Source organism: Vanessa cardui, chromosome 13 (assembly GCF_905220365.1).
Source record: "Vanessa cardui chromosome 13, ilVanCard2.1, whole genome shotgun sequence".
Lineage (NCBI taxonomy): Eukaryota > Metazoa > Arthropoda > Insecta > Lepidoptera > Nymphalidae > Vanessa > Vanessa cardui.
The window spans coordinates 11,498,427-11,523,525 of record NC_061135.1 but is presented as its reverse complement, the minus strand read 5'-3'; the positions used below and the strand labels follow the sequence as shown (position 1 = coordinate 11,523,525).

Genomic DNA, 25,099 nt, shown 5'->3' with positions numbered 1-25,099 from the left:
AAATATTTTACACCAGGCTAGCATAAACTTACATTATCTGTGGCATTTACGTTGCATCCGGTATCAAGGAGAACTCTTACTAGCTCCGTATGGCGATGTACGGCCGCTTGGTGAAGTGGTGTACGCCCGGAATTGTCTCGGGCTTCCCGCGATGCACCTTTAGTTACCAGGAGTGTAGCAGTACTGCAGTGACCACCTTCGCAGGCGAGATGAAGGGCAGTTCGGCCTACCTGTTTATTTTTTATATTAATACATACGTCTCAATTTTATAATAAAATGTTTGACTTTATACCTATTAAAAAAAACTATAAGTAAACCACAGAATTAAAAAAAAATTAAATAATATGTTAATAAGTAAAATAATCTATGAAATATTGTTTTAAAAGAGTTCAATTAAAACTTTACTTATTTAATAAAGGCACTATTATTTCAACAAAAGAAAGCAATTTTCAAGTAAATGTCAATTCAATAAATAAGCACTTAAAACAATGAATAGGTAGGCGGGTCAGATTATATATTAATGTTCCGTTCTGAAATCGACAGATACAATATGCAATGGAAGAAGGCGAGCCGCCATGTTTATTGGAAAACTGTTATAGCAAGTTACGTTCGCTTTAATCCAACTATAGTCTGACTTATGGTTACCTGGTAGAAATAGTTTTTGTTTTCTAGTTTAAATAGTTTTATAACCTTTTTATATATTTTTATATAAAAATATTTGCCGTTATCAGATAGATAGATACAAGAGAGGGTTCCACTTACCTCAGATCAAATATAAATGACATTTAATTTTATTAAAAGAATTCAGTTAATAATGGTTTGAAACTGGAGATGGTCATTGGTTAAAAAAAATATCCATTCGTCCAATTTATCCATTGTATTAAAGCATTTTTTTTATAACAAAATGGTCACATATATACAGCCTGTATATACATACATATATAGCAACAAATCTACAATTGAAAGGAAAAACGCTAATGCGCAAAAAGTCGTAATGTTATATTTGTATTATATAAAAAATAGGTATATAATGAGAGTTTGTTGTTTAATATTCGAGTCTTGTTACCAATTTGCCCAAAGCTATTTCTTGTTTATTTGTTATTTCTTCATCTTAACATCTTAAAAATAAATATCTAACTACTCATTATTCATAGCCTTAAACCAATTGTATTGACCAAGGATCTCGTTTTTAATCTATTTCGAACAGAGCTACTCATCTCAGCTGTTTATCTGTATTTTTTACGTAGTCATTGTTTGGGCATAACTAACTCGTTTATAGACAAAATTGATAAAATAATATTTGTACGTAAGACGTTAGTTTTATTGATCCCCATTTTAATTTCATAAAGAACAAATGATAAGTTTCGGATACAGAAAACGGAACTCTTGAATAAATGCCAACAAATCAAACCTGCTCGACGCTATATTTATTATTGATGCTATAAAAGTCGTGTATTTATTGTTGAAAATAAATTATAATGATCGGAAATCAAAGTACTGTGATGCTCACGTTTTATGCCTCAATCATTATTTGGACGCACAATTTAAATTACTTTAAATATTTGACGTATCAACTGACGGAGATAACACATGTATATGACGGCGCATGGTGCGCCATCTTGGTGAGGGTAGCGAGGCAGCTATCTTGAATGCAGTTACATTCAAGATTTCCCGCTCACCACGTATAGTACGCAACAAATTAGATGTGGCATCGGAAAGTGCAATGGAATTAAAATAAAACCGATTACTGCCGATTTACACAGCCAATAGAAATAGCTCCCTATCGCGCCATTCGACGCTATTAATTTGTGTCGTACTATACATGTAAATCGACGTGTCAAATTGACGAATATATTAGGTCATATGACATTACAAGTTATTACGTTTGTGCAGAGATTATATTCGCATGAGAAATAAATATTGATAATTTGGGATTGCGTACTCAATTTGGATGTGATCGGTTTTACGAATTTCGCCGATGCTACATCTAAGTTGTGTCGTACTGTAACTATGCGACGAATCGCTAATCGCTAATCGCTAATTTCCAACAGTCTGTATTTTGAAATAGATTCAATGTTTATATGTGTTTGTGATATTTTAACACAAAGATATTTATAAATACTGTGAAATTATCTGTGATTGATTTACTTAATTACAACTTTACTGAATTTGTGAACAATACTTTGAATATATGCCCACTTATAATTAATTACTCTGATATTGGCATTGTCTATATTATATATATATTAAAAAAAGATATATATATCAATAACATTAAAATCTTTTTCTCAGTTCTTCAAGATGTTGATCTTTTTTACACGCAACTGTTAGACTGATTAGAACTGACTCCAATGCAACTGATGTTACGTGGTAATGGAGTCCAAACGCGATAACAGCTAATACAGTCAGGACGAATATCGTGCACGCCATGCCGGCCCTTGAAATGCCTCACGCCCCGTTTTAAGGAAACCAGGTTAGAAAAAGAGAGGAACACGTATGCTGGTATATAATTCAATTTTTTGGCGGTGCGATACAGAATAAGTAGTTTCCATAACAGCCTTAATCCAATGGATAGTAATCGCTTGAATTTAACTGAAAAAAAATGGTGACTTTATCATCTTTTCTCGATTTATTTTTAATGTTTTTTTTTATATTATTTTATGCATTGACAAGCAAGTTGGCTAAGCAAGTTTATACAATTCGTTTCTTATAAAGCCTTTGTCGTAATACTGAATATCGTTAAGAGATTTGAAAGTAGGATTTATATGTCAATGCCTTAATTAATCACATGGTATGAAATCTCTGAAATTAGAAATTAAAAAATCACAGTACAGTTATAGTAACTCACAATTTCTTCATAACACTTTTAAATTTGGATGACCCAATATTCTAACGATCATAGTATCTGAAAATAGATCCATTGATAAATTATCCACTTTTCTATATTCATACTTTTCTATATTATATCTCTGTAATTACTATTTAATCTTAATTTCAAAATATTTTAAAGTGTATTGCGCTTTCCCTGAAGAAAAAATAATTAAATCCTATTGAAATTGTTTATCTACTACCTATTATACTAAATCAAGAATTGTTTTTTTACGTAGAACTCTAGCTAGTTTTTCATTTGACTTGACAGTTTTCAGTAAAAAAGTAGAACAATTTTGTAATCATCAAGTAATTTGGCATTTGACCTGCAGCGATGAAGATGTTCAGAACTCAATTCGCCCGAGGCAAGGCCACTTTTATAAAACTATTGTTTATATTCTTAATTGAAATACAAACGATTCTTTTCATGACTTACATAATCGAGAAAAATATGCTAAAGAAAATATTTTAAAAGTCAATGACAAACGAAATTTTATCCTCAATTTTTAAATAATAAAGTACCTAATTATAAGTTCTTGTTAATATCCCAATAAATTTGCTTCATTTTATTTATTTGGGATCCTATATTATCATCACACGAATGGTAGGAATATTTGTGTCTGATGAATGGGATACAATTAAAATAACAATATTTATTCTTACGAAACTCATGGGTTAATATGGCGTGGCTTTAGTGGCTAAAACACTTAAATTTAATTGAACAGTATTCAAACAATATGAATACAATAATATGCTAAGATATTCTATGTTAAATAGAAGAACCATTTGGTTCTCTCAGAAAAAGGACCAAACCCAATTTGGTTTTCATGATTATCTTAAAAGCCGGAAAAGGGTATTCGTGGAGTCCTAAGTCACCATTATTTTTTCTTAATAATACATTGGTTTAAAAACAAAGCGTTTCTATACAAGTTGTTTTAATTTTACCTTATTAACGGCGTCTATGTAGGCGCCTTTCTCCAGCAATAGTTCCACGACGGCAGTGTAGCCCGCGCGTGCTGCGAGCGCGAGAGGTGCGTCTCCCGCCATGTCACATCCTTGTATCTTAGCGCCGAGGGTTATTCCGTAAGCTGCTACTTCTTTAGATCCACGAGCACACGCGCATTGTAGAATGTCATTGTTTTTCTATCACAAAAACATTTGTAATTTTAATATATTTTCTCTAAAGTAAATAAAAGTTTTAATATCTAGCATTCATAAAGAGATCTACATATATTATTGGTATAAATTTATACCAACAATATTGCCCATCATTAATAATTAAGTAGACTTATTGCCTGTATATTGCAATATTAATTAATTAAAAACTTACTATTAACAAAAGCTATCAAAATGTCTCGATCTAAATTAGATTTTATTTAGTATTAAATACATGATCATATACAGCGTCGATTAATAACGTAAAAGGGTCATAAAACGGAGCAGTAAATAAATTAATGAAGCGCGACGTATTTCGTTATACTCATGAAGAAGTTGTGTTCAAAATGTATCTCTGAATATGTATAACTGAATTATCTTTACTAATCGTTTCATTACACAAATAAAACATAAATTACAAAAGTATTATTAAATAGTCTTTAGGAAAGTCGTGTAAAACCTATGAAAAAGGTTTGTTAGTTGTTTGTTTGATTGTCTGTAAGATCTCTTAAATAAAATAAATCTTTAGAATTTATTTTATTCAAAGTACTAGGATAGCATACCTTGTTAGTAGCTGCAAGACAAGCGCCTGCTTTGACGAGAGTTTGCACAGCGTTGAGATGTCCGTGCCACGCTGCCATTAACAGTGGTCTCATTCCAAACTGTGTGAATAAAACAAAACACCACATCATTCTTGTTAATTATGAATAACAAAAGTGAAAATTTATTGATAATATTGGTTCATTAATCAGATATAATATATACTTACTTACGATTATCATTACTTTATGTTTGAAAATATCTTATTGGCGTTATAAAATATTTCTCATAACTCAATAAACTCCAATATACGCATTAAATGAATAGATATCTACGCATATATATTTTGATTTCACTTTAATTACTGCTCTTGCTATGAGAGCCGAGATGGCCCAGTGCTAAGGATAAATGTTATCGATGATTGCGGGTTCAAACCCAGGCAAGCAGCACAGAATTTTCTTGTGCTTAATTTGTGTTTGTAATTCATACAAAATTACAGTTCATTTATAATCTCGCGAGATTATAATGCAACGTAATTATAGAAAGATTGTGAAACGTATTGTACTTGTTCCTAATTAATCTATAATTTTTCCATAGATGTTATTATAATCTATCGTATATAACGTAACCTAGAATTTAACTGTAAATATATTCATATATTTTAGTTACCTTGTCTACAGCTTCAATGTCGCATTTTGCTTCTATAAGCAAGTTTATTATTTCTGTGTTGCCTCTGCTCGCTGCCCAGTGGATGGGCGCTCGGCCGTACTAGAAAATAATAATCACACATAGGTATGTACTACGTACATACATAAAATTATTAATATTCATGAAACGAGTTGAAATAAATACAGATTAAAAATTGGAAAATGTTTAGCTTCATAAAATAATAACTGCCTTCGAATGTGTGCGATTTAAAAAATAGAACGATGTTTTCAATGAATAATTTGAAGTTATAGTATGTCTAAAGTATATTCATATATATTTTTAATTTTTGTTGTTGCTAATTAAAATACTACGAGGGAAATATATTATTTTTCAAATGCTTTATACTTAACAAGTTTAAACATAGATTATTCGCTTGCGGTTTCTACTTTGGTTTTTAAGAAGCTGGAACATATACCTAAACTTGTAGGCGGCTTCGCACGCATTTTAGAATTTGGTCAGGTGTTAAGGATAAAAAGTAATTTATGACCTTCTCTGAAGGTTCAAGCTTGCTTTAAATTAAATTTCTTCATATTTGTGAGGTTTCTTTATGAAAGAGCAACAGATAAGCTGACAGACAGACATTCAAGAGTTATTTTGCATTTATAAGATTAGCTTTAATCTATGTTTAGGTAAATGAAAAATATGCAAGAACATACATAGTTCGTTAATCCGTTTTAATTACATGAATATTGTAAAATCAATTTAAATGAAACTCTTAAGAGAAAAATTTAAAGGAAATCACATCTGCTACAAGAAGCTAAACTTTTGAATGAAATCTTTTACATTCGAACGTCTCTAAAATGTTACAGTTCAACGAATATGCAGTCATGTCTATCGATTCAAAATAAAAAGGTCTTCCTAAGGAAGTCGAGAATACATAGAGGTAGCCTATTATCAAATCAAACGCTCGATTTTCCAGCAGTTTCTTGGAAATAATATTCAAATTGATTTGTATATATTTTTTTATGTAATCTTTTGAAATAATTATGTTTAATGTTGTGCATACGAAGAAACGTAACAGATTATATTGGACAGTAGACACAATAATTCTCTTGTTATCTAAAGTTTGATATTTTGGAAAATTTTCTGTAAGATTCAAAGTAATGATTTCAAAAGATTACATAATTAGGGTCAATTTTTATCTTATTTGATACTACTAATCCTGTCTTAATAATATTATGAATGCGAAAGTTTGTGAGAATGGATGTATGTATGAATGTTTGTTACTATTTCACAAAAAAACTGCTGAACGGATTTCAATGAAAATTTATAAATAGTTTATACATCAGAATAGCTACAAGGACTACAATTTATAATGATTTTATGTAATTTAATCACAATCTATGCATATCAAATAACAAGCCCTGACTGATTGATTCATCATCGCCGAGCGTTAACTATTAAAGTTGGGCCTTGAAAATTGGTAAGTAGAATGTATTTATTGAGTAGGCACCTAAAAAAGGAATTTTGGAAATTTACCCCTAAGGGGGTGAAATAAGGATTGAAATTTCGTATGGTAGTCCGTCATTTTTTTAAGTTAGAAACATGAATTTTTTTTTGGAATACTGATTAAAAATAAGTCGATACCTATTTCAGCGTTTTTGGATATTCTATCCCTAAAGGGGCGAAATAGAAGTTGAAATTTCGTATATATGTTAGTCTTGAGATCCGTCATTTTTAAGTTAGAAGATTATCGTGCCAAAAATGTTACTGAGTGATTAAAGACCTCCATATGCAATGGCACCAGACTAATAGTTACGGCACTTCGTCAGAATGTCATGGGGGCTACAGTTGTCACTTGATGATGGATGGATAGATGAGAAATAATGTCATATATATTTTAAGTTAAACAGAGAACAGTTTGCGCTTAAAGTCAATTAACAAAGCTCACGGTGAAATCGTTAAAATGGACTGCATGGAATTGAATAAACCATAAGGGTTCTTTACAAAGAGGTCTTAAATTAACGTAATATTTTAAATTAGTCTCTAAAGTTATTTACAACTACATTATACGCGAGCAAAGCCGCGGGCTACAGCTAGTATAAAGATACATATCAAATACAAGTGCGAAACCAGGTCGGGTCGCTAGTATCTTTACATAGTATAAAAAAAAGTCGATTTGTCTGTCCCTATGTCCCTTTGTACGCTTTAATCTATAAAACTACGCAACTGATTTTGATGCGGTTTTCTTTAATAGATAAAGTGTTTTGAGAGGAAGGTTTTAGTATAATACATAGACAACATAGTTAAGTAACAGTGATAATTTTAGAAGTTTGCAATGTTATGTCGTTAATAAACAAATTTGTAGTATATTAAGCACGGTGGAGTGACGATATACGCAAGGCGGCAGACAGGAACTGGATGCGAGTAGCCGGAGAAAGACCACAGTGGCGTGCACTTGGAGAGGCTTATGTCCAGCAGTGGACAAAAACGGGCTGATGATGATGATGTAGTATATTAAGTATCAGTATTGCACCCGTGTGAACCCGGGGCGGGTCGCTAGTTATGCTATAAATAAGTAAAGACAAAACAATTCTCTTCCTTTTTCTCGTCCGCTTATCAAACAATGTTCTTTTGTTCTGGTAGACATTGATGAGCGTTATCATTGAAATTATTTTGTAATAAGAGTAGAAATTTTCCTGAAAATTTTCAACAATAGCGATAGTCAATTAAGCGAACAGTAATTTACTTTTTTTGGTAATTGATTGGTCAAAATATTTGTTTTGAACTATTTTGGCCCTCTTTTAATTGCCGCCAGATGTAGCTGACCCTGGCAGATTTGTAGACTGTACGTACTGTACAATAAATATACAATCCATTTCATTATCATTTGTATAATTTATAAAACAAACGACAACATCGCTTCAAGTTTTATCACTCCAACGAAAAAGTATTACTGTACTCGTATCGTTTTATTAAAATATTTTTTTAATGGAAATGCATTAAGTCTGTATTGAAACTTTTTTCGTGATAATTCCTTGACTGGAATATCAAAACTATAGATACGTATTGTAGTGTTACATTGTTCCTGCAATTGACATCTGTGGGTCTTCGTAAAGCCTCCCTGACTGCTTCTGGTTCATTCTTGATCACCGCCTCGTGTAAAAGGAGATCGTTCTGTTGAACCCTGGACCGGCCTTCCGACATCATCTGTAACAAATAGAATTGCAGCACTGATTAGAAAGTAAATAAATAAATATTGGAAAACATTATATACATTACTCTGATCCCAATGTTAAAGCACTTGTGTTATGGATAATCAGAAGTAACGGCGGTACCACAAATACCCAGACTCGAAGAAAACAAATCAACTTTTTCTACATCGACTCGGCCGGGATCAAACCCGGGACGGAGTGGCGTACCCATGAAAACCGATGTACACACTACTCGACTCAAAAATTCTTCAAAATATTAATAAAATAAATAAATAATAATTTAATATAAAATATGATACACCTCAGTAGTCAAAACTCGTGAAAGGCAATTTTTAATTTATCTTGGAGTTCTGTAAGAGTTTTTGAATTCACATTCAGAACTCTCAAACAAGAGAAATTAATTGTATTTTAAAAAACTAATTTCATTTATTGTTTGACTACGGGCTAAGCGGGTTTGCTCAATGTAAATTAAGTTTAGGTTACTACTTTTTAATTGATTACAGTATCTCAATACATTATATACTAATAATATAGCTTCAGATACATTTTAAATCCTGACCCGAGCTTGATTTGAAGTACATTTTTCTATAATTAGTAGTCAATGTCAGATTAGCCAGATAATAGAAGTAGCACTCGGCCTCGGAAATGAAGAGGCGTCGCGCCTTGAAGAAAAATCTAAAAATTCAGTTTAATATAATTGTGTACACTACCTTCTCGGTCTTGTGGAAGTGCAGATACCGAGCCACTGGGTTCAAACTTTAGGTCGGGCCGATAAAATGTTATGGAGATTCCAAAAAAATCTCAGTAACTCCGAGCTGAGTTGAAAGTCTGTACATTTAGTATATAAAGACGTTAGTCGATCGTTTTAACACTATACGGTAAAGTTGCATTTGCCATCTGATTGGATTATAAAAGTCATATAAGGGCTTGGCAATTCCTAACTCTTATACCTTTGTTTTCACACAAACTTGTGCACCGATATATATCCTGTGCACTTGGCTAGTCTTCCTTGAGGCCACCTTAGCCATAATTGGTCTTGATGACAAATTAATTTAGGCTTTAATATAAATATAGTATTTGTGATAATTTAATCATTTACATGTCGCATAATTATATAGTAGGTATTTAAATAAAAGTAATGAAGTACATAACGATTTTCTTGTCAGATCTGTTCAGTAGAATCTGCCGCGATGTTACCTCAAAACTAACCTCCACACTTTGCCTGTAACGTCTCTTTGATAAACTACATTCATAATTTAAGTTCATACTTTCAATTTTGAAAACTTGAGGCCAAATCAAATTTCATATTTTATTAATACAAACTGTTCCGGTTCTCAATCTTTCAACGTCTTCAATCAATCAACATTTGGCTCCAAAACTTCTTTGGCAAAGAAAAGGTTGCTTACCTTCGATTAAAGTTTGGCAATATCGAAACTTTGTATAGTTGGTCATTTTTATTAATAAGACCAAAAATTTATATGTTTAATATTATAACTAAAATTAAATGTGCATTGTTAAAATAAATTTAAAAAAATTAAGACGATTTAACAATTTATGTTCTACTTCTACGTTTCTATACGTGTCGTTTGGGTGATGATACATCTTTAATGCAAAAATATCTTGTTAAAAAATTGTCTCATATTGAACGTTAACTTCTTCAACATTGTGTAATGTTAAAAAAAAAAACAATAAAAAATCTACTAAAAATAATTAATATAGGACAACCCTTGCATTTTAAAAAGTGTAAAATTTATAATTTTTTTTTCGGCAAAGTGTTCCGAACCAGTAGCTTAACTAGTAAAATAACGATTCAAAAGTCCTGTGAGAGCATTCTTGGATGAAGTACGTAGTATTTTAAGTTGCTATGCAATTATACAGCAACAAACGTAGCTACAAGAAGTACTTGAGAAAAGAGATCGGGAGCTTTATTGAGCACAGCTTGTAGGGTTTTTGTGAAATTGTTAAACGATTTGAATACGAGGATCGCAAACACATAATATTCTAATGTCGACAATAACTGTCTTACTTACAAACCTTACCTATCAGTTGAACACTGATCTCTCCCGTCTCAATGATGAAACATTGATTGATTGATAGAATCAGTGAAAAACATTGTACGTACACGAGAAGTAAGGATAAACTTATAACGTTAAGTTTCCGACTCCGCAAAGTCAATAAATCGGTTTTGGGACAAGGTATCCGTCTCTATAATAAAATGTCGCGGGTATTTTCAACTTAGTGATTCATACATTTATAAAAATTACAAAGTTTCTTGCCGGTTCCTCTCGGTAGAATCTACATTCCGACAGTTTTTAAAATGACGATTCAAAAGTGCTTGTAAAAGTCAAGTTATATAGCATATATTTTGATTTGACATTCAATAAATAAAATTTTAACAAAAAGAAAAATCGACTTCAAACAAAACACTATTTTAAAACAAATAAAATTGTACTAAAAAGTAATAAAAATAATTGCATATTTAACATATTTTTGAGAGTCCTCCTAGGTAAAATGAAATGAAAAATATTAGACTACTTAAAAGTCGATTTACGATTATATAATGTAGTTATAGTTATAGGTCCACCCTCGAATGAGCTGTAATCGACCTCAGTAAAAAAACTTTGCAAAAGAGCTATTCGTATGTGATGTCGTAAATCATATGACATCACATCATATACATAAAATTTGATTAAAGACAGTAAGAAATTCTGCCCCGAATCGCACCCTAACTGTAAGCCGTTTAGGAGTTCTGTCAATACATAGCATAAAACAAAGTCGCTTTCTCTGTCCCTATATCTTTAAAACTACGCAACGGATTTTGATGCGGTTTTTTTTAATAGATAGTGTAATTCAAGGGAAAGGTCTGGGTATATAATAAATGAACAATATAGTAAAGAAACACTGACAATTTTAGAAGTTTGCAATGTGATGTCGTAAATAAACAAATTCATTAGTATATTTAGTATCAGTATTGCACCCGTTAGAAGTCGGGGCGGGTCGCTAGTTGATTATAATATTCGATTATGACAATTACATGAACATAACAACGTTCCGAAAGGTGATTCAAATATCCAAGTAACCCATAAATAAAAGATTCGACCGAGTATTGCTAACGTGCTCCTCAGAATTGCTCCGTTCCCTCCCGTTCCCTTAATTTGTCATGGATCTTGTGCTCAGAACCTTACCAAACTTTCACCAAACTACCCTTAAAGTATATCCTTTATAATAAAAAAGAATCATCAAAATTGGTTTACGTGATTTTGAGTTATTCACCTATTTGTCGCGCATATACATAATGCAAATTTAAGACTTATGTCGTTTTCATACGGATACCATCATCGGAAAAAAAAATGGAACCCCGCGGGAAGCACTACCTTTCAAACAAAAAAAAATTATCAAAATCGGTCCACCCAGTAAAAAGTTATGAGGTAACAAACATAAAAAAAATACAGACGAATTGATAACCTCCTCCTTTTTGAAGTCGGTTGAAAATAAGACAAGGCATTGATTATTTGTAGCATTACTTGGGAGTAGAGTTTTGTGAAAGCTGTTCTGGGTAAGCACACACTCATCAGATATTCCATCGCTAGTATTGTAATGTTTCAGTGAGCCAGTGTACTGTACGTACTCCCAAGATTGGCGGCGCATTGGTAATCTAAGGAATAAGTTATATTTCTTTATTTCTTATTTCGCAAAAGTTGTGGGATGGCCTACGTTCTGTCGGGAAGAACCATAATCGTTGAAACTAATATCCAATGCTTTGGTATCCCAAAGAGCCGAGATGGCCCAATGGTTAGAACGCGTGCATCTTAACCGATAAATGCAGATTCAAACCCAGGCACGCACCGCTGAATATTTACGTGCTTTATTGGTCTTTATAATTCATGTCGTGCTCGGCGGTGAAGGAAAACATCGCGAGGACACTGCCACATGTGTATTCCAACAACCCGCATTGGAACAGCCTGGTGGAATATGTTGCAAAGCTTCTCCTCAAAGGGAGATGGGGCCTTAGCTCAACAGTGGAAATTATACAGGCCGTTATTGTTGTTGTTGGGTAGTACACATTTAGTGTTGTGAAAAATCCTACCAATAAGCAGTTAAGGCTATTTTCAGTTCTGATTTTGATTGAAATATTGGCTTTAGGATCATTTAGCCGCATCGTCTGAAAATAGCTTAAGTACCTTTTATGACAGTGTGTGAAAGGCCTCTTATGATAAAACTAATCTTTAACCGAGTTCTAACTTAGGCGCCAGTTTGGCGTCCTACTTACGAAATCCTTTGAAATGTTGCTTTGTCGTTCCGTAAACTCAAGGTTTTTTTTCACGGGAGGTTAATGACATATACCTAAGTTTTTCATTTTAAATGTAAAAAAATATTGTTTGTCATTAAGTCTACATGATATTTTTAAGGCTCCAGTAAAAGTTTCATTAAGTAGCCTATTGTTCTTTTACTTCATAGTTAATCTTAAAAGTCATTTTTGAAATAAGTCATCTAGTTATAGTACCTGGTACCACTTACCACCTGGTGGTCTATTGCCTCGTCTGCTAACCCTGGTAAAAATATATTGGAAGTAGCTCCTATAATATTTATCGTATAGGAAACATATAGAATGTAATAACTTATCTTTAGTAACTTTTGTATCTAATTTGATTTGTAATTGTGTGAAATGATTGTTTTTGTGCCGTAATTATTAAGATTTATTTAGATCTACTAATCAAATCTTATAAGCTCTGTATGCCGAAAAGGCTTCAAAATTTGTAAAAGACGAATCGTAGATATTAAAGAATTCGTTTGAGATGCTGCAAGCAAGCGTGTTTGTTCTCTAAACTCTCTAGAAAATGACGACACTATTGTTCGTCTAGTAATGTCTTAACTATTTATTTATTTTTACATACAGAGAAATACTGTAAGTATGTAATACGACTATGTAGTCGCTTGATTTTTTATATATTCTACGAAAAAGATTAATTTGAACATCTTCACGTCTTTTCTTTTTAAAGTAAAAGTAAAAAAAGTAACAGCCTGTAAATTTCCCATTCCTGGGCTAAGGCTTCCTCTCTCATTAAGGAGAGAGTTTGGAACATGTTCCACCACGCTGTTCCAATGTGGGTTGGTGTAATGCACATGTGGCACAATTTCAATGAAACTAGATACATGCAGATTTCCTCACGAGGTTTTCCTTTAATGCCGAGCACGAGATTAATTATAAACACAAATTAGGCACATGTATATAGTAGTGCTTGCCTGGGTTTGAACCCGAAATCATCGGTTAAGATGCACGCGTACTAAACACTGGGCCATCTCGGCTTTTCTTTTAAACATTGTATATCTGAAGGATACAATAGTGTTGATAAATACATTTCGATAAAATTAGAGCGATTTGTAGGTTCAGGTTTTTGGAATACAACTTAATTTGGTCAAAAGTCATGTACGCCGATATATTTATTATGTATTTGATTTTATAGCTAAATCTATGTTTATTGAGACAAAAAAGTACCAGGGAAATATAAGGTGGTAGAAGACTCAAGATTTATAGGCCAGCTGTTAAGGCCGGCGTCCAATATCGAGTGCACTTAACCATTTTGATTTGATTAGCTAGTCCTAGGGTATCATGTGTGCGAAATAGTATACTTAAATTAATGAACGAAGCGCTGCAAAATCAGGATATATTGACAGGAATAATTTTATACAATCAACTGTAATGGATTATAAATTAATTATATTGTTATGTATAGATAAATTAGCGTAATAATATTTATACGATAGCGTAACAATACTTCTTTTAATATATATTTTCTCTAATTCGGATATATTTGTAATGGCAAACGCAAATAAGGGTTATAAAGTTTTTGTATTAATAAAGACAGATGACAAGAAGTATGTAAAAGTTTAGTAAGAAAATTACTTAAAGTTTATCAAATTACTTTTTTTTCCACTTGCTGTCGAAACGCTTGGCCCTTGGAGTAGTGGTGCAAAAAGCTTCATCAAAAGTATAACACCTCGCCTCATTGCCTCCACAGGAGGGCTGGTTCGTTTATGGCCCAGAGCAGCAGAATGCTAGCAGAAATGCTGCTAGCATTCTTGCCACCTTTCCATGCGGTCAAGATTTATACAGTAACTAGTTTTAGTTCATATTTGTATATATTTAAGCATTTAATGTTATTAATACTTATGTTAATAAATGATATATATGTATAGATAAATTAGCGTCATAATATTGTACACAATGCAAAAGAAACAATACTTCTTTTCATATATAATTTCTCTAATAGTATATTTGTAATGGCATATACAAATAAGGGTTATAAAGTTTTTGTATAAATAAAATATGACATGAAGTATGTAATTCTTTATTTCATAGAAAATGAGAGATCAATACAATGAATTGAGAAAATCAACATATTCAATACTTCATGTAAAAACAGAGTTTGTTTTCACAGAGGGGAGAATATCAATATTTGTTTTGACGAGGATCCTGTCGATGCAAGCGAGGCCACGCATGATTGATCTCAACACGGTACAGTAAGTACATTCGCGATTTCGTTTCGGATTCATGCAAATATTATGAGTACATTCGAAAGATTGGTAAGCAAAATATTATTTTATTGACATTGTTTTTTATTAAATCAGACGACCTCCTTTCGTCTAAAGGCCACTCGCAAGAGGAGTTACAGCAAATAAACAACATGGAAATTGGTCGAGACCCTAAATAAATAGTATACGGTATTCGTTATGTATTTTCTTAAAATGGCGTTTTGAACGGCAATGATGTCGGATCTTATTATGATAAATGGTAGGCAGACCTGCATATAAATCAACTGGTAGTAAGTGATCACAATGTTGTACCGCTGGCTCACTTACCGTTTGGCAGTAAAATATCTGATAGGTAGGTAGGACGTATCTAGAATACCACATGCCGAATTTTCCTATCACCAAGTGTTATAAATAAAGGTATATTAATTAAGAACTGTTTGTAATTCATAATATATTATAATGATCTATTAGCAAAAGAATTAATAACATTAAATACTTAAATATATATACAAATATGAACTAAAACTGTATAAATCTTGACCGCAAGGAATGGTGGCAAGAATGCCAGCAGCATATCCCCGTTGACTCGTAATTCCGATCCTCTGGGCAAGAAACGAACCAGCCCTCCTGTCACTAGTGGAGGCAATGAGGCGAGGTGTTATACTTTTGATGAAGCTTTTTGCACCACTACTAGCATAGAATGGTATATGTAAATCTAACCTCCTTTGAAATCCTCCAATTGAAAAAGGTCATATAGGTACGTGTGCAGTTGGTCTAGATATATGGCTGCAGATCCCAGTGCCTGAGCTTAAACCACAGGTAAGGGTAAAAAAGTTAATGAATTATTCTATCAAAAAAATATTATCACTAACAGCACGACCAGTATTGGATTTGCCATCACATCGGATTATCAGAGTGGAGAGTGTGTTTGTGCATAAAATTTGTGCAGTAATATATTTGAGTTTGCCAGAAATCGGCAAGAAATATATAGTTACATGAGCTATTAAAAAATACTTCACTTATAATGTAAATGGAACTCCTAAAATATTGTTTACGACCATAATTTGTGCGAGTTCTGAATTACCTTATAAAATTATATTTCTAGTTTTTTACTTACTTTACTTTACTTAGTTCTTAATCATCACTTCCAGTAACCCGTATTAGCCCATAGCAGCATTATAAGAAAAAAAAGATGTCAAGTAACAGCTTTAAATTGCTTCAATTTTGAAACAATTTTATGTTTTTTATGGTTTCCAATTGATTACTTTACTTTTCGTTATATATTTATGTAGTTGCATTATTAGTATAAAAGTAATTTAAAAATTTTAATTAATTCACTCAAACAAAAAATCAAATTTAGGTTAATTAATTCGTTTATAAAAAATATTTTATTGATATAAATTCAATAGCTTCACATTATTGTAAATAAGTTCCAAGAAATAACATGAAACAGAGAATAACAAAGATCTTTTAGTATGAAATGTTATTATTTTAAAAGCTCAGAAGACGAAACTCGTATCCGTTTCGCGGAGATCGTAATTTGATCTTTCTCGTATCTAAAATATTTTCTTAACAATAAAATAATGTTTGCAACTGAAGTTTTTCATTAAACAACGATTTTATTGCGGATTAATTATTTGTTTATCAATGAAAAAGTCAATAATGTTAAAATTTAAATCACAATTCACAATACTGCTTGGTAAATATGGGATATTAAAATAACGCTAATAAAAATATAGGTCTTAAAATTAATTCATCCTCTTGCCCTTATCCCAATTTTATTTGGGGTCAGCGCAGTATGTTTTCTCCTTCCATACTTCTCTGTCGAACGTAAAATGTATCATTCTTTATAACCATATCGTCTTTCACACAATCCATCCATCGTTTGTTTGATCGTCCTAAGTGGCAGACGACTTTATCCTTGCACATCCATGCTTAAGGCTTTTGTTACAATATGTTCCTCATTCCTCCGCAAAACATGCCCATACCCTAATAATTGCACATAACTTCTCAGCAATCGGTGTCATTTTCAAACTTCCTCTTACTCTAATTATATAAATAAAAAAAATATAATTCATTAACTTTTAATTACTAAACTCGATAAAGGTACTGTTTTTGAATCAGAAAGTTTTCACTGAAACTTTGCGTATAGAAACTACACAAAGCCACGTAGTCATGACCCAAGAAGTTTTACTTCAAAACTATTGCAATATTTATCAAGATTATACAACTTATGCGTTTACATTCGTGTTTAACGTCGGGTTTTATTAAATATTTATCTTTTCGATAAACTCTGTAGTTGCATGCACATATTTTTCGTTTGAGAAATCTTTACTTGCCTTGTTAGATTTGAATCTCTCCATGCATCCATAAGATTTTACTAAAAATAGAAGCAAGTAATTTTCCGAGGTGGAATAACATTGAAAGTATAAGTGTATGTAAAAAAGTAAAGTAACAGCCTATACATTTCCCACTGCTGAGATAAGGCCTCATCTTCCATTAAGGAGAGGGTTTGGAACGTATTCTAATGCGGGTTGGTGGAATATGCATGTGGCAGAATTTCGATGAAATTAGACACATGCAGGTTTCCTCACGATGTTTTCCTTCAACGCCGAGCACGAGATGAATTATAAACACAAATTAAGCACATATATGTATAATTGTGCATGCCTGGGTTTGAACCCGCATTCATCGGTTAAGATGCACGCGTTCTAACCAATGGGCCATCTCAGCTCTATGTGTATGTAATACTTGTTTTGTTACTAACCTAACCAGACTGAAAAATTGTTTAATTAATTTGGAAAATAAATAGATGGTGATGAAAATGAAATAGGTTTTTTTTCAAAAAATATTGTAGTTATGTTCATTCCATTAACAGTTGTAATTTAATCACTTCAGTTTAAAAAGTGCGGAGATTATTGTGTTAAATAAAAATACATTTACTTATCTTAAGTAAATCTATTTCTAAGATTACTCGTCTCCGTTTCTTTGACTAATTCTGTTGGATTTTACGTTTTCTAAAAAATTAAGTCTTTTGAAACAGTAAGTATTTCAAAACGAACCTTTACGTTACATTTGAATTAAATCACATTCCTTACACTCTACGAGTATATAAAAGTATGATACATTAATAGGTTTTATTTTTTTTACCAATATAAAGAAGCATTTAAAACGTAAGAATATTTTATAAATGTTCATTAATTTTTATTACGGAAAAAACTAGTTCATAACAGTGTTAACAATCGAAATGAAAAGTTAAATAAATATAATTCAGTGGAATTGATTAACTGCTAGCCGAAGATCGTGTTATCATCAGTTATTCAAAAACAAAGAGAGCTTAACCCACGTAGCAAATTGAATATTTCCAAATACACAAAAAAAAAACACTTGGATATGTTTACTTGGTTCGAATCTTCCGGGTTCCGCTTCAACATTTACTTATTAATCAACTGCGCTAACTTCGCTCTTCTTAAAATTTATCAAATTATAAAACTTGCCTTTATTGGCTTCTCTTAAACTTAAACGAGCGAACTTTGTTCAAATAGTGTCGAGTTGAAGTGAGAAGCCGTAATCGTACTTCAAATGGTTTTTGAAAATGTTTATAATATGATACATAGATATACAAGATAGGGATATACAATATTGTTTTTAAATTTTCATTCACCATGTCTACAACAACAACAAACAACAACAACCTGTAAATTCCCACTTCTGGGCTAAAGGCCTCCTCTCCCTTTGAGGAGAAGGTTTGGAACATATTCCACCACGCTGTTCCTATGCGGGTTGGTGGAATACACATGTGGCAGAATTTCTATGAAATTTGTCACATGCACGTTTCCTCACGATGTTTTCCTTCACCGCTGAGCACGAGATGAATTAGAAAGACAAATTAAACACAAGAAACAGCGTTGCTTGCCTGGGTTTGAACCCGCAATCATCGGTTAAGATGCACGCATTCTAACCACTGGGCCATCTCGACTCCATGTCTACAGATAACTCAAATATCCTATGAGCGCTTATTCCAATTACCGCTTCACAGTATCTGTTATTTTTTAAGCCTGTGTGCGTACTGCGTATACAAGCACAACTACTACAGTAAATCCAATCGATATAAAAGCATCGTTATACTATTACCTTATTTATCGCATATATATTTTTCATTGGTTTTATTTTCAGTTAGAAAATAAAATGACATACGACTCATAACAAATTACTGAAATAATAACAATATATTATAGACCGTAGTATTATTAGTCACCCGCGGTTTGGTTCGCGTTTTAGTGTGCTGGTTATCATGTGTTTGGAAATAAAGTAGCCTATGTTTATTCTTGGAGTTCAAGTTTGCTTCATACCAAATTTCATTAAATTCGGTTCAGCGGCTTGGTCGTGAAAGAGTGACAGACAGATAGAGAGATAGAGAGTTACTTTCACATATATAATAATATAAAATAGATAAGTTTATTTGTCTTTATTATTTCTTCTAATATTTTGAAATTATTTTAGTAAATAATACATAATTATTTCATCAATAACCAAGACAGTACAATAATATCTCAAAGGTTAACTTCCTCCTTTGACTCCCGTGCCAGAAGAAGTCGCTCTTCCTTAACTCCTTAGTTATTCTACCGCCAAATAACAGTACTTAGTATAGTTGTGTTCCGGCTAGAAGGGTGAGTGAGCCAGTGTAACTATAGGCACAAGGGACATAACATCTTAGTTCCCAAGGTTGGTGGCACATTGACGATGTAAATAGTTAATATTTCTTACAGCGTCATTGTCTATGGGTGATAGTGACCACTTACCATCAGATGGCCTATTTGCTCGTCCGCCAATCTATACCATAAATAAAAATAAAAATAAAAAAAAACACTCATACTTTAATTCAAAGTTATAAGATGAAACAAGCTAAGAATTACAAAAATATATATAATAGTTAAAGGTAGAACGCGTAATTACCATTATTAGTGTATATATTGATTGTGTAGTAAAAGTGTGAAAATACTGAGTAATATATTAAAATCGTTTTTCACTCACAGTATGTATTCGTAAAAACGGTGCTTACGATTTATTGAGTAAGCCTTATTTTATTAGCTCCACTCGATCTCAGTTCGCACGGGTAAATTGTGATTTTTTTCTCGATTGCCAATAATATCGAATTGCAAAGTGTAAATTGTTAATAAATTTTAAAAAGGATATTGATATACTGAGATAAACTCGAATTACATTGAAACTTTTTGCTACGGTAAACATTTTAGAGACTTAGAATTGTTTAAACAAAGTTATTATGTATGTATGTAGTATGTATCGCTTCACTAGACAAAACACCAGCACAAACAATTTTGACTATTACTTGTCATCTGATGCTTCGCTTATGTTTAAAGGTATCGTCGTCACGTGTTACTTATAGCTAATATCCTTGCTTACAGTTCAAGGTTATATCACACCAAATTTCATCAAATTCGGTTTTGTAGTTTGGTCGAGAAAGCGTTACAAACAACGAGACTCAGAGTTAGTCACGCATTTATAATATTAACATCGATATATTTGTCCTGAAACTATTCAAACATTTAGGTACAAAAAATTTGCATCCTGTAATCAACAAAACCCACTGCTGACCTATGGCCTCTGCTCTCCATTTGAGGAGAAGAATAGGAGGTCCATTGTAGTGTAGTGGACATTTAAACTAAAATAATTTAAAATTTCCAAATTAATATATAGAAATATAATAATTATAGTAGAGTATATTCTACTTAAAGTATAGTATTATAAAATGCATGATGTTAAGTAAATCAGTACGTATAAACTAAGGATCATGACACTTTTATGCATTCTATCTCCTATCGGATCTAGTTTTATTCTAGACTATAACCCTGGCGAGATAAAAAATATTACTGCTATACGACTTCAAGACAATAATATTGTTTTTTAGGTAATCAATGCTAAGGTCAAATTTACTCAGATTTTAAAAATAAAATACGACTTGCTTTCAAGTTTTAATTAGTAGTGGCTTTTGTAAATCTGTGTGGGTAGGTACCAATCATTTTTCAGGTTTTACCACCAAACAGCAATACTTGGAATCGTTGAGTTCCGGTTTGAAGGGTGAGTACACCAGTGTTACTACAGGCAAGAGGGACATGAAATCTTAGTTCATAAGCTTGGTAGCCCATTAGCGTTGTAACGAACGATTAATATTTTTAACAACACCAATGTCTATGGACAGTGATGACCACTACACAATAGGTGGCACATTTGACGATAACGAACCTACCCGCTACATTAAATAAAAAAAATATGGGCACCTGAATTTTTTTCAGCTACAAAATATAGCGTTAGTTAAGATTTTTTTCTTTGCTTAGTTAAGATATTTAGGTCTCGATTTTCAAGTGGTTTTTAGTGGTTCTCATTTTGTTGGTCGAATTACTAAGTAGAGTGCATTCATTTTTCATAATATTTTGTAAGTTTAATTGATAGTTACTATGGAAAATATTTTTTAACTCATTAACTAAGTTTGCGTTGTGGTCTGATATTATATAATTTTATTTATGTTAATACATTTTCATTTCAATTTTTTATTTTCATCATCACGGTCAAAATTTCCGGATTATAATTTTAATTATTATTTATTATTTTTTTGTGGTTACTCTGTTTGGTTGCGAAAACTTTATTATTGTTAGTTGCCTTCCCTGTTACTTTAAGGAACACAACTTGCCTTTACATTTTATCTTCGTAATATTTTGCTTCTGTATTCGAACGAGCTATTCATGATTTTACGACTACTCTATTACGGATCACTATTGTTACGTTTGTAGTCATCACCTTGATAGTAATAAATGTGAAGTTTATTCTTAAGATAAGTACAGTAAATGATGAAATATATATTGATACTTGATTACTTGTGCACTGTACTGATATTGTAAATATTCAAGGTATTATGTGCGCTTATTCGACTTTATTTTTCTACCGTTTTGTAAATTTGGTATTTATTTAAATGTAATTCTTTTGACAAAATTTTGTACAGATTACATTATTTTTTTTAGTCTAGATTCGAGATATTCAATGTACATAATGAAACCTGTCTTTCTGTGTACGTTGTCATACGATCGTTACAGACTTTTTAATCCGAGAGAGACTATAAAGTTCAAATTGAGTACTCATATATGCAGTTGACCCAAGGTAAAACAGGTAAAAGCGTTTTGTGAATTAAAAAAAATACGAATTTTAAAGCTTTCTTTTTAGTAACGAATATAGAAAATTCAAATAAAATGGATTCTTCGTATTACGTATTAAACTAACGTCTTGTTGAGAAAAACATAAGCAAAATTACATAATAATATAAATGAATAAATAAAATTTTGTTTGTTTAGGAAAAACACTAAGCTCCATTCTAATCCTCGTAATTCCCACTTTAATAATTATATTTAATTTATTAATTAAATGATTCGTTAACGTTTTTTGAAATAGTCTATGAAAGTTATGTAATTTAAAACTTAGTTAACCTTTTTTAACTGAAATTTCAATTTAAAATTAAATTTCTCTTATACGACCTCTTTAGTGCTCCATGGTAATATTCCACTTATATTAAGTTACCCTTTGACTGGCTGAGCTGACAGTAGTGTTACTAGTGGAAGTGTAGGCCTTAGACTTACATGAATATCGATCTTGAGATATTTCGAAAATATAATTATAAATATAATAATATTACTGCACATTTGTTTTAATTAGGTATTTACTCTTCTTGCAGCATACGACACTCATAGTAGTAGGAAATATTTAGTACGTTTATTAGTTATTATATCGGGTTCACCTCATATTACTGTATCTTAACATATATTTTTCCAACAGGAAGAGATTGTCTGCACTGCGGGCGCTAGGTAGAAAGGCTTGCGAATTCGCAGAAAAGAAGACTGGGAAGAAGGTGTCTACGCTATGCGTGTCTTCTCAGTACCCCGGAAAATTCTATAGCTTGGATTCCCGAATAAGTTTGTCAACTGACGGGGCTTCAAGGAAACAAGCAATCCCGTGACGCCCCCGAAAATAAGGATTGGGTAGCGCTGCTTTTTAATAGGTGTTCCGGCACATGCTTTCCGAGGCGGGGTATTCGCGTATCGTCACGGTTGTATGCGTGGGTATTGCAGTATACTAGGACACGCTATGTATTTTGGGTATTTACAGTTGCACTTGCACCCCCACTTCACCTGGGGGAAATATATCGACAATTCGCCTATTTTACGTAGGCACGGTCATCTTGGCTTTGTTGTCTTGTTGTTGTTGTTTCAGTCATGTCAGACGATATAGGACGAATATATTAACGTATGTCATCATCATCATCATCAACAGCCTATTTTTGTCCACTGTTGGACATAGGCCTCTCCCAGTGCACGCCACTGTGGTCTTTCTCCGGCTACTCGCATCCAGCTCCTGCCTGCCGCCTTGCGTATATCGTCACTCCACCGTGCCTGAGGACGTCCTACACTACGTTTGCCGAGACGCGGTCTCCACTCTAGAACACGTTTTCCCCAACGGTTGTCGGTTCTACGACAAATATGACCAGCCCACTGCCACTTCAGCTTACTAATCCGGTGGGCTATGTCGATGACTTTGGTTCTTTGACGGATAACCTCATTTCTGATGCGATCCCTCAAAGAAACGCCGAGCATAGCCCTTTCCATAGCACGCTGAGCGACTTTAAGTTGGTGGACCAGCCTTGTCGTGAGTGTCCACGTTTCGGCTCCGTATGTCATGACGGGTAGGACGCACTGATTGAAGACTTTCGTCTTAAGGCACTGTGGGATCGACGATGTTAGGATTCGACGTAACTTCCCAAACGCTGCCCAACCCAGCTGAATTCTTCTATTCACCTCGTCCTCAAGGTTGTTTCTACCTAATCGCAGAGTCTGCCCGAGGTAGACATATTTTTGAACAACTTCGAGAACGGTACCGTGTATCGTAGTCGGTTCCGGTAGAACATGTTCATTGAACATGACCTTGGTTTTATCCAAGTTCATCCGTAGGCCGATACGCATAGAAGAATCAGCCAGCTCGTTCAGCATTTGTTGTAGGTCCTGCAGCGTTTCTGCCACGATGACGATGTCGTCTGCGAATCTCAAGTGAGAGATGTATTCGCCATTGATGTTAATGCCACGTCCTTTCCAGTTCAGCGTCTTGAACATATCCTCCATTGCATTAGTGAACAATTTGGGGGAAATAACGTCCCCTTGTCTCACTCCTCGATGCAATGGTATGGGATTTGTTTGCTGATTTTGTACTCGGACGGACATGGTGGCAGCTTCGTAGAGACATCTCATCACTTGGATGTATCGCCAATCAACTTGGCAACGCTGCAGGGACTCCAGAACAGCCCAGATTTCAACCGAGTCAAAGGCCTTCTCATAGTCCACGAATGCAAGACACAGGGGCCGATTATACTCATGGGACTTCTGTATAATCTGCCGCACTGTATGGATGTGGTCTATGGTGCCGTATCCGGTCCGAAACCCGGCCTGCTCCGGGGGTTGGAATTCGTCGAATCTTCGCGCAAGACGGTTCGTGATCACTCTTGAAAACAGCTTATAGACATGGCTCAGTAGGGATATGGGACGATAGTTCTTCAGCAGGGTTTTGTCTCCCTTTTTGAAGAACAGGACGACCACACTCCTACTCCACGCCTCCGGAGTTCTCCCTTCGAAGAGGACAGAGTTAAAAAGCGTCTGAAGTTCCCTAAGTACCGGTTTACCTCCCGCTTTTAATAGCTCTGTGGTAACGCCGTCCTCTCCAGGGGCTTTTCCATTTTTAAGCTGTCCAAGAGCAGTCTCGATTTCGCCAATACTGACTTCAGGCAGGTCTTCGGAGAAATGGCGTGTTAATGTAGCTCTAGGATCCTCATTTTCGGGATCAGGTCGAGATGCATGCGATGCGTATAACCGGCCGTAGAAGTCCTCTACTTCCGAAAGTACTGCCGGCTTAGAAGAAACGACTTCTCCACTTGCTGTGGTCAACTTCGTCAGGTGGCTCCTTCCAAGAGATTGTACGAACACCTTAGACCCCCGATTCTGCTCAATAGCTCTTTTTATTGCAAGAGTATTGGAGCACCGGAGGTCGTGTCGTACGCGCCTGCTGATCTCTTGGTTTAATTGCCGTTT

The 25,099-nt window shown here is 33.5% G+C and overlaps 1 protein-coding gene across 1 annotated transcript in view; it reads right to left on the bottom strand.

Moving 5' to 3' along the window:
• Positions 1–25,099, bottom strand: part of LOC124534763 (ankyrin repeat domain-containing protein 29-like) — a 65,467-nt gene that overhangs the window by 17,751 nt on the left and 22,617 nt on the right. The window contains exons 2-6 of the mRNA XM_047110775.1: positions 8,293–8,421; positions 5,233–5,331; positions 4,587–4,685; positions 3,814–4,011; positions 33–230 (exon numbers count right to left, since the gene is read on the bottom strand). Coding sequence (XP_046966731.1) covers positions 33–230; positions 3,814–4,011; positions 4,587–4,685; positions 5,233–5,331; positions 8,293–8,421 — 723 coding nt within the window. The remainder of the gene's footprint in view (positions 1–32; positions 231–3,813; positions 4,012–4,586; positions 4,686–5,232; positions 5,332–8,292; positions 8,422–25,099) is intronic.